This window comes from Conger conger, chromosome 6 (genome assembly GCF_963514075.1).
Source record: "Conger conger chromosome 6, fConCon1.1, whole genome shotgun sequence".
NCBI classification, from domain to species: domain Eukaryota; kingdom Metazoa; phylum Chordata; class Actinopteri; order Anguilliformes; family Congridae; genus Conger; species Conger conger.
Genome location: NC_083765.1, coordinates 14,158,737 through 14,169,420, shown reverse-complemented (window position 1 = coordinate 14,169,420; position 10,684 = coordinate 14,158,737). Strand labels below are relative to the sequence as shown.

Sequence of the window (10,684 nt, the reverse complement as noted above, 5' to 3'; positions counted from 1 at the left end):
TTGAGGTCAGATACCCCCTCCAAGTATATTGACACACTGTAGTTTCGGTAGATTTCAAGCTGTCCTTGTGAGGCAGTGCTCATAATTACAGTACTGTCAGCAACAATGGCAAATAGTGTCTTAGAGAGTATATAAAGTGCATAAAGATTGCTCTGTGAAAACTGCAACTACAGTGCATACCCTTGTATATTTGTTATCACGTGTCTGAGGTTTGGCTTACCCCCTGCCAAAAAAGTGTTTCCAAGTCTCATTAATGTAGTTCTACACATAACTAAGAGGATTACATCTCCTGATAAAGTCTGTTGTTTCTTTCATTAAATCACAACCTTTCAGACACAAGTGACCAGCTATACTAATCAGCCTGCACTTGTGCTGAGCAACTTTTCCTGACTGAGGCCCTCATGAGCCTTCCCGAAAGTAACACTGTGAAAAAAGAATAGACCATTTTTAAAGAACTCCAGTCATCCATCCTAGGTTGAACTCTCACTGAGCACTGGTGAGCCCTGTTACATCATATAATGGTATCAGAACTCTGTTCTCTCATTGGCCTAATCTGATATCAGATAACCTTGGGCCATTTGACAACAGATGCTAATTGAAAAGAGATAAAAATAGAAATCCACACTGAATTCCTTTATCTTGTTTAGTGCCTAGTGTCCTCAGGATTCCAAAAATCATCTAGCCCAGAAATTAAACAAACAATATGTCATAATGAAAACTGCACTCATTAAGAATTTAGCACTTTAATTTTACAATGTGAGTAAGACACAATGCATTGTTAATATAAGTTAGAAAATATCGTCAATGTTTGTTTATAAAGATAATTAAGCGTTATGGAAGGAGAACCCATGGTATATCGTGGCTATTGGCACAGCTAGCTGGGTGGTTAGGCATGACGTGAAGCGAACATCCCTTGGTGTCTGTTACCTAGGAAAAGTCATAAAGTCATAAACAAGTTATAAACAAACATTGACAATATTCAGAATATCAAAATACCTACTATCCCAGTGCAAGTGCAATGGCTGCACTGTTTGAATAAAGTTAAGTGCTAAAGCACTAAGTAAAGCACTAATATGCAAAACCACCCCATTGTGAAACTTTCATAATAGATTATATGTGTACCATTACTGCTTTTATGCAACTAAGTGGAGAGGGACTAAAGCACTGGTAACCAACCCTGGTCTACCACCCTGATCTACCATCATGTAGCCTATGTTTTCATTTAAACTCAATTTGGCACAACTGACTACTAATTAGCAGCTCAACAAGAAGCGAAAACCTTCAGGACAGTAGATCTCCAGGAGCAGGGTTGCTTACCACTGGACTAAAACATTTCCCTTGGGTTAGCAACAAAGAATTTTGGAAATATTTTTCTTGAAGGAGTTGAAATGTTTGTCTGAATACCAGCCTTCAGTGTGCTTGCTCAGACAGTCCCAAGTGTTATTTATTTATTTATTTATTTCACATACAATGGGGTCCTACAATGACACCATCAATCTCTGCAATTGTACAGAAGTTCTAGGCCATTTTGTTGTACAGGGCATTGGTTTCTGCCAATCTAGATAATATAAAATCAAAATATATACATGTCAGTGACATCATAAAGATATTGAAACTATAATTGACATATTGCATAAGATGAGCAATTAAAGTTGAATAAACACTGAATATACAAATGAGAATGTTATTATTTGTGAAAAAAAAAAAAAAAACGGAGTAATACAATATTCTCGTAATTCTTCTTAAGAGTGACATATCTCAAGAACCTGACTGAATGTGAATTGTCCTGGGTCTTCCACTCCATCCATCCCAGAATACCTTTCTCCTGGAGGCATTCTATTTGCACTGGAATACCATTGTCACAAGCCGCTTCTGTCTGGGAGGGCCACCAGAGGCTGTCTGCGGCCACTCTCCACAAGGGGGCGCAGTGCCGATCCCCGCACCACTCTCAAACAGACTTCCTCCTCTTACCAAAGACGTTGTTGATGAGCTTGGCCATGGACTTGGAGCCGCTGTAGCGGCGCCGATCGGCCCGGACCTTCAGGTGCTCCATCACCTGACGGATGAGTTTGGTGAAGAGGTTGCCGATCTCCTGATAGTCCTCTGCTGCCGACACCTCCTGGAAGAGGCACCGGTTCTCCTGGGCCACAGACCGGCCCTCCTCCTCACACACCTGCCGGGCGTGGCAGAGGTCCTGCTTGTTCCCCACCAGGCAGACGGGCACTTCCGTCTCCCTGCACCACATGTCAAACCATGCCATTCATATTCATATTCATATTCATATTAATCCAGTAACTGTTTTAATACTGATTTGTAATATTTTCCTCAGTGTTTTTATTTAATTGTAATGTGCATTAATGTACCTTTTAATTGATGCGGCATCCCAAAGACAATTTTTTATGTAAATTGGATGGAGGGTAAGTGCTTTTTAAATTTGAACTTTTGAACTTGTCCACCTTCCATTAACTCCGCTAAGATCATTTTACTTCCTTCAGGCCTCCTCTTTGAGTTTCAGCAGTACAGCACTGCACTTTTCTGTGTGTGGAGGATATTTAGCAATTACTGTAATCCGTTGGGCAGTGGTGGAAAGTCCAGGGGTCAGAAAGTAAAAGTCCTGCCTTGTGTTTCTTCCAACCCAGAATTCAGAACTTAGTTCTACCTCCTCACTGAAAAAATGTGCAAATCCAGGTAAATGGAACAAAATACTTGGGAGGACATTTACTTTCTAAAGTTGAATTATCTCTGCTAGGGGAATCTGTCAACATTGTTTTATTCAGCAGAAATAAAATATTTTTGTGTGATCCAAAAACAGCTTTGATTGAGCGGAGAACTAAGATAGAATCTGAAATACCATGGCATGAGTAGTTGCTTCGTGCCTTTCTTGTAGAGCATTAGATTTGACTCTAATAAGAGGCAAGTTTGAATGAAACAGCAAGACAGAAGTAAGGCTTGGCCACCCGTGTGATTCCATTTAGAGAGCTGTAATTAGCTCCAGTTGTACTAGTACGCATTGTCTCCAAATTACTTTCATGTAATAAATGTCCTGCGAAACCCAAGTTGTGCTAACATTTTATCATATTTTAATTAATTGGTGGGAGAAAATTGGATACAAGCCGGTTCAATTGAGCAGAAGAATTCGTTTAATCACATAATTAACTTAAGTGAGCCCAGAGGTTCCAAGTCCTGCAAATCTGTTTATTAAGGCCTATAAGGCAATGTTTCCATCACAGTCAGTTCAACTTGTAGTATTTCCTTTGTCCCCGTGTAGCCATTTTTAACATGGTAAATGGGGCATTCAAAGTTTGCCTACTGTGGCTGGTGGTGTGCATCGCCAAGATCCAAACCTCTGGCCTCAGATCACAGCACTACTTATTCATTCATCAAAGCTGGGGTGTGTTCAAAGGGCATGTTTAGCAATGGGCTTATGGGTCTCAAAATATCCAACCCTGGGATAACAACTTCCTACTGTGCTCGCTGTAAGTTGTTTTTGTGGCATTCTGCCTTTTGAGTACACCCTTTTGAGTACCCTGGGTGTACACGCATGGCTGGTGACAAAGCTGGTCGTTTCAGGGTCAGGGAGGAGTCATCGCAAAAGACACTCACCCCTTGCAGCTCTCCACACGTGCCTCCCTGATCTGGCACAGGATATTTTTGGCACTGAAGAAGGAGGAGCGGTCGCTGATGTTATACACCACGACAAAGCCATCCGCCCACTTAACTGGCTCCTCCAGGATGCACCTGCCCTCCGCACCCTGCTGGGAGCATCAGTGTTGTCACCTCAGGAACAGCACCCTAAGATGAGCCTGCACCCCCTCCACAGTACTTTCTGCAGGCTGACTCTTTCAATCTGCAGTCCATCAACTGAGACACAGGCATCGCTGCCAACCGAAACCCTCCCTCCCTGCGCAATACCTGCAGGGTTTCTGATTAGCGCTCCGACTGTAAATTTGTCAAAAAATACCTGACACTTTTTTTCATTTCATTTTTTGAACACACACTGAAAGTTTTAATGTCGCTCTATGCATTTTTCATCATAACTCAACTTCTAATTAAAGCATACTGCTCAGTGGTAAATGGAAAGGAGAGGCAGTGTTTACTCCAGAGAATTACAATTTATGGAGATGCATATGAGCAACACAATGTTATGACCATTTTTTTAGAATGGGCCAGTTTCACAGACACAGATTAAGATTGGATTTTGATTTCAGTAGAAACCTAAATTTCATCCAGCACTACACTTAATCTGTGTCTGTGAAACAGGCCCTATGGGTTAGCTAAGAACACATTTCAGGAGGATGGAAATACACACCTGAGAGCATGGGTCAAAGACCTCCAGGTTCAGCTGCCTGCCATCGATGGAGAGCCTTTTACGGTATAAGGAATCTGAAACAGAAAGAGAGATTATAACTGTAATGAGAAACACATGCAGCAGGCCAGACCTCCTTATCTACAGTAAAAATAAAGTTAGGATAGATAAATGTGAATATGAGTTTACAGGCATGACATAAAAGCAGAACTATCTACACAATGTGTTGAATGCTCCTTAAGCTCTCTGGTCGTGCAGTCCACAACAATGACAAGCATTAACCTCATGAGTCCCTGTACCGGCTGTTCTGTCAGATATAAGAAAGATGTAAGAAAATGATCCGTTATCCAATTATGCAGAGGCTTGAAACTTTATACTTTTCTGTAATCCAAAGCATTAAATGCAAAGCCCCTTCCAGCACATTAGAAAGGCAATAAATATGGGAAAGAGGTTGGCATGTCTGTGCCTTCAAACAGCAGTCATGACATACCTTCAGCAAGTCATTTTTCAGGCTGCAGAATAACACATTTACAGTGGAATGTTATTGAAACGCCTCACACTGGTTTCATTATAGACAAAAACAAATGACAATTTTTTTAATTAATTGCTTTTGAAAAGAGTCCTTTTTTGTGTGCTGTTTTTTTTCTTTTTCCTTTTTGTGAGTGCTTAGTTTCAGATGTAATTCCAAAGGGAATAGCTAGTAAATCCAGTTGAAACACAACACTCTCCTTACTGCAAAAACACAACATTACCACAAAATATATGTATTTTGGTGTTCTGCTATAGCATTACAGCAATCACTGAGAAGAATGTTAGATCACATCAGCGAGGAAGCCTAAATACTCACTGGAATTGGAGGCGTACTCTCCGATGAATCGCCTGGTCAGGAACCGCACTAAGACAGCTGGATGAGAGTGAGAGATAGGACAGTGAACAACACCATCTCCTGAGGAGATGGAAGAAGGACTGGAGCGATGGTGAAAATGGCCACATGAACCGGAGATGAAGGGCTCCACTAGGGACAAAGGCTTTCTGAGACATTGGCTCTGTGGCATCAAAAAAGCTGCTTTGTAGCTTTTTAATTTTTCCTCCAGTCTGTGTATGAAATATGTGAATCATGCATTGGTGCGCGTTATTGTGGAGAGGGGGGAGGTTTCTGTAAGCTCATGGGGTAAACACGTCTCTGTTTTTGCCCCCTGCACTGGTCCCCTGCAGTGTGTTAAAGCATGACCTCAGCACCAGATGCTCCCAAACAAATTTTGTCTTGATTTACCCTCTCAAGTCTAAATCCAGTCACTACTTGACTTAAACATTCCAGCACTTCATAAGCTGTGGTCTTAAGGGACCCGGGGTAATTAATTTCTATTTAAGAGCTCTCAGTTAGCCAGCCCTGAGGGGCAAAAACTTCTCTGCACTGTAAAGACAAAAAAGCACACATTCCCCATCTGCTTCCTCAAAGAAGGGCTTATTTTATAAATCATCTTGGTGCCCCCACATCATCCATCTTCATTTCTGCTATGGATTAAGCTGTGCCTCACTCCACATTCTTCATGCAAAATTATTCCCGAAAACAAAGTACATTTATCTTGTATGCACACTGCCAGTAACTTACAACCGTCACAACAGTTACACTGTCCTATCCCTCCATGCACAGCAAACAAACACACTCAGGTAAGGAACGGCTATGTTAGGTTACATTAAGAAAGGCTTAAGGAAGGGTTACACCACACGTGGTTCTAACAAATGACATTTTCAGAACGCCAACGCAACGTTGAGGCATCGCCATCGTCTCACTGCAATGTCGCGGCAACGTGGAGAGCATAATAAAATGTTATCTTTAACGCACACAGCCCCTCGCATGGCTGGAGCCGTGCTAAAGTGCGCGTGCGGGTCCCGCCGCAGCCGGAGCAGAAGCGCTGGCGCCTGCCCTCTCTCACCTGACTTCCCCGCTCCCTCGCTGCCCAGCAGGGCCAGCTTGATGTCGTTCATGCCTGCGAGTGGGAGCCGCGCCACGGAGAGACCAGCCGTGAGCCCTGCCGCCCTGTGAGAAGCAGCGCTGTGCCTCCCTGTTCCGCTCTTCTGTTCCCTTACAGGAGAGCTCTCCCAGGGAAAAAATAAGAAGACACACACACACACACACAGACACGTAGTCTCCCCTCCCACCGGACGTGAAAAGCTCTAAAATGGGTTACTCAAAGGTCACTGCCAACGAAAACCTTTAGCTTTTCATTTCTTTCTTGCCATTTTTGTTGAACTCCGGGTTTAGTGTGAATGTGCTAAGTATGCACCACTTTTCCCTCAGGGAACTGTTATACAGTCAGAACTTTAATCTCATTTTAATGTGCTTTTTCCCTTTTTGTTGAGCATGCCCCTGAACTGTTTCAGGAAACAAATACTCATCCTTAGATTTTTCAGCAAACAGATTTCATTGTATTTCATCCATTACTGTATTACATCCATATTTTCATTCATAATGATTTTTTCTTCTTCTGGCAATTACTGATTGTTTTCTTTTCTTCTCCTTTTTGTGATTACATAGGTTTGTAAGCATTATCTAGCATCTAGTGGAGAAGAATAACGTTTCTTAAAACTACCTCTTCATGGTTGCACTCGTGCACAGATAGCATAAGACTCTTAACATGTACTGTATGTACTGTATGTCCTAAAGTGTGACAGTGTCCCAGGCACGGTGGTATGTACACTCAGTATTCACTTTATTAGGTAGACCTGTACACCAGTTTGTTAATGCAAATATCATGGGGCCAATCATGGGGCAGCAACTAAATGCCTAAAAGCATTCAGACGTGGCCAAGAGGTTCAACTGTCAGAACAAATGCCAGAATTGGGAAGAAATGTGGCCTAAGTGACTGAGGAATGTTGGTGCCAGACAGGATGGTTTGAGTATCTCAGAAACTGCCGATCTCCTGGGACATGCACAACAGTCTCCAGACTTTACAGAGAGTGATGCGAAAATAATTAATAAAATAAAAATAAATCCAACATCCAAGCAGTCCTGTGGGCGTAAACACCTTGTTAATGAGATGTCAGAGGAGAATGGCCGGACTGGTCAAAGCTGATGGGAAGGTGACAGTAATACAAATAACCACAAACTACAACAGCGGTATGCAGAAGAGCATCTCTGAACACGTGAAACATCTAAGTGGACAGGCTACAGCAGCAGAAAACGTAATAAGTCTAATAAATACATAATAAAGCGTTCCCTGAGCCTATACTTAGATTCGTGCCTCCCTCAGAGCTACGTAGATTCCAACTCTTAAAGAGACCTCTGAGTACTGAATTAGGTAAAACACCTCAGGGTTGACTTTCTGAAAACAGACTTAAAGGATGTCGTGTCTTGAGGGACCTCCGAGTCTCAAAATTGAGTTTCTAGCAGCAGATGTTGGTGCCAGGTGTGGACTCGAAGATGCAAGTATGCTGCCTAGCACCAAAGCATACAGTACACATTGGGTTATCCATGGTCATCTCATGTTTCATGCACCTTTTACCATGCTTACTAGGAATACATTTAATAAATATTGAAGAATTTAAGTATTGAATTATTGAAAATTAATATAAACTTCTTATTCTTTCCAGCAACAAAATCTGAATCCTTACAATGGGGATACAAATGATAAAAAGTAATAGTGAAAAATGACAAGTGTGAAGGCAGACACTGTGGATATATTCCTATTACCAAGCATGGCACACACACAGGCTCCAACTGCAAAAACACTGATTACTAGCATATTTCCAAAATACTTTTACACCAAGGGTCAGTTCATACAAAAAAGAAGCTGAACAATCCCCACAGCAAAAACTATACAAACGTATTCAATCATACACTCTTCAATTTCATGGGCTGTTTCACCAGTCAAAGAGACTTTCCTCCTCACTGATTACTTCCTGTAGTTTTTTATTGTTTCTGAGGAGTTCAGTGCGATGGCCTGCTATTAGCCTGCTATGTGTCACTACTTTGCACTTAACTGAACAGGCACTGACCCCTTTTAAGAACAAAAGCACAAAATGTTCCCGAGCTATAACATATGCAGCAAGCTTCTATCTGCCTGTGCTGTGAAAAAACACAAATTGGGATGAATGAGCTTATACTATTTAGCACATGTAAGCCAAGAATTCAGGTAACATATGTACAGTTGGCCTCAGAATTATTTTATTTATAAAAAAAGGCTGCATATAATAAACAAAATGGATAATTATCTATATGTTATGTTCAAACATATGGGAAAACTTGATACTTTTATTTCAATACATTTACTCTCATGTTTCAATGTTTTGAAGTAGTAATCAAATCTTTTCTGGTGCCGTAACTATTGGCGCCACTAACAATTATTGTAGATACAATCAAACAAAGTAAAATTGGCAATACAATTTGAATTTAATTTAGTTAATTTCAATCTACAGTCAACTATATTGTGTTATTCCATCACTTTCTGTTTCACTAAAGTATAAAAAATGAGTTAACAAGGCTGCAAAATCCCTTTGTCAGCATGTGAAAAGCCAAAGAACTGTCAATTCAGAAGACGCAAATGGTAATTGACTATCACAAGTCAGGTAATAGGTACAAAAAAAGAAAGAAAAACGGTTAAACATACCACTTAGCGCTGTAAGTAATAAAAAGGTGTAAAACCTATGGAATGGTTGGAAACTTGCCAGGAAGAGGATGCAAGTGCATATAATCCCCAAGGACAGCAAGGACGATGGTGAGGGAGGCCATGAGTAAGCCAAGGATCGCACTATACACAAAACCAAGCATCTTGAGTTTGAAGATCTTGGCTATACACACCACCAACAAGTTACGCGGCAAAATGGAATGCATACAAGGAGAAGCACCTCATACATATGTGAAATATGACGGTCGGTCATTGATGTTTTGGAGATGTTTTGGTGCCACTGGTCCAGGGACACTATTTAAGCACAATTCAACAAAGTTTTAAGAAATCTTGGCACATAATCAGGTTGCCTCAGCTAGGAAGCTGAGTCTTGGTCGTACATAGATTGTCCAGCAGGACAATGACTCCAAGGATACATAAAAATGGTTAAGAAATGGTTCTGTAAAAACAACAACCATGCTCTCCAGTGGCCATCTCAGTCGCTTGACTTAAATCCCATGAATCATCCTGTGGTCTGAACTGAAGAGGGGGGTATCCCAAGGATATCAATGATTCTGAAAAGTCCCTCCAAATGTGTTTTCTAACCTTATGAGAAATTACAGCAAACGACTCAAGGCTGTCATCTTTGCCAGGGGTGTTTGCACAAACTACTAAACTAGTGCCAATAATTGTTTTTTGTGGAAATGTAAGACTTTGATTGATTCATTCATTAATAAATCACACTGCTTTACGCATGTTTGAAAATAAAGTTTATGTCATTAACTGTATAGTTTTTTAGTTCACAGCAATGGTGCCAATAATTCTGGAGCCCACTGTATGTCCTCACTGGTTAAAATGACTGAAATTTCAGTCACTCTGGAAATGTTTGACAACATTTTTTGTATGCATAATTAATTTTGCACATCACATAAAAATGTTGCAAGCTATTTTTTTTTTTCTTCAAATAATTTGCCAAAAGATGTGCATCAACATTATTGAGGTACTTGTCAACTGGAGCTAGCTTAGACACCCTTATGAATTCTGAATGAATATGATCATCTGATTGGAACATTGTGAAAAAAGAACATCCTCTTGACAGAATAATTCAACGGGCAGCAGAGGGGATAATTCTGTGTTAATAACCCTCCAGTTGAGCCTTGTCAAGCAGAAAATAACTCCTACAGCTTTGAAAGAAACACAGGGGTAAGACCCATCCTTCCATAGTGATACAGTATACCTCCTTCAGCCAGCTAATAAATAACGTTCTCTCAATACTGCTCTGACATTCCATCTTAGCTTGTGATATCACAGGTGTGGGAGAATATATGAGGTGCAAAGAGGCCTTTCATATCAGCATTTTGAAAACACTGAAGACGTGTACTCAAATTGCTGAACAATTCATTGCTGCAGTAATGTTCAGGTTTGTTTTTTACAGGTGTGATGCATGCCATACATAATGATGTACACTGGATTCTACCTCTGTGCTTTTATGAAATTACGCGTTGACACTAAAACATGGTCATTTTGCATTTCTGTGATGGGAAGCTGTACCGTGCCTGTGAATGTACTGTGATACTGGCTAGGTTGATAGGATCTTTCTCTAAAAACCTTCAGACCCTGTGTGATTGCAACATTGGAAGCTCTCAATGGAAAAGCATGGAGGAAGCCAAAACTATTTTTACTGAACAGTACTCCAGCCTCTGACATCAACGACTGCGACATGGTGGAACTTAGACTTTGTGAGAATCATTCTGTAGGTAATGTTGGGTTG

At 40.9% G+C, this 10,684-nt stretch overlaps 1 protein-coding gene across 1 annotated transcript; it reads right to left on the bottom strand.

Annotated features, from left to right (window-relative positions):
• Nucleotides 1-1,426: 1,426 nt before the first annotated feature.
• rerglb (RERG/RAS-like b) lies at nucleotides 1,427-6,380 on the bottom strand. The gene is made up of 5 exons (XM_061246328.1): nucleotides 6,244-6,380; nucleotides 5,154-5,210; nucleotides 4,310-4,383; nucleotides 3,604-3,752; nucleotides 1,427-2,234 (listed from the first exon to the last, which is right to left on the bottom strand). Exons 1-5 carry the CDS (start codon nucleotides 6,293-6,295, stop codon nucleotides 1,949-1,951), a joined length of 618 nt encoding a protein of 205 aa, XP_061102312.1. The 5' UTR covers nucleotides 6,296-6,380; the 3' UTR covers nucleotides 1,427-1,948.
• Nucleotides 6,381-10,684: the final 4,304 nt, after the last annotated feature.

Excerpts from the sequence above, each read along its gene's own strand:
- rerglb (XM_061246328.1), bottom strand. The coding sequence starts at position 6,295 with ATGAACGACATCAAGCTGGCCCTGCTGGGCAGCGAGGGAGCGGGGAAG. Across the intron at positions 5,211-6,243 it reads CGAGGGAGCGGGGAAGTCAG|CTGTCTTAGTGCGGTTCCTG; the intron begins GTGAGAGAGGGC and ends ACTCTCATCCAG. Across the intron at positions 4,384-5,153 it reads AGAGTACGCCTCCAATTCCA|ATTCCTTATACCGTAAAAGG; the intron begins GTGAGTATTTAG and ends TTTCTGTTTCAG.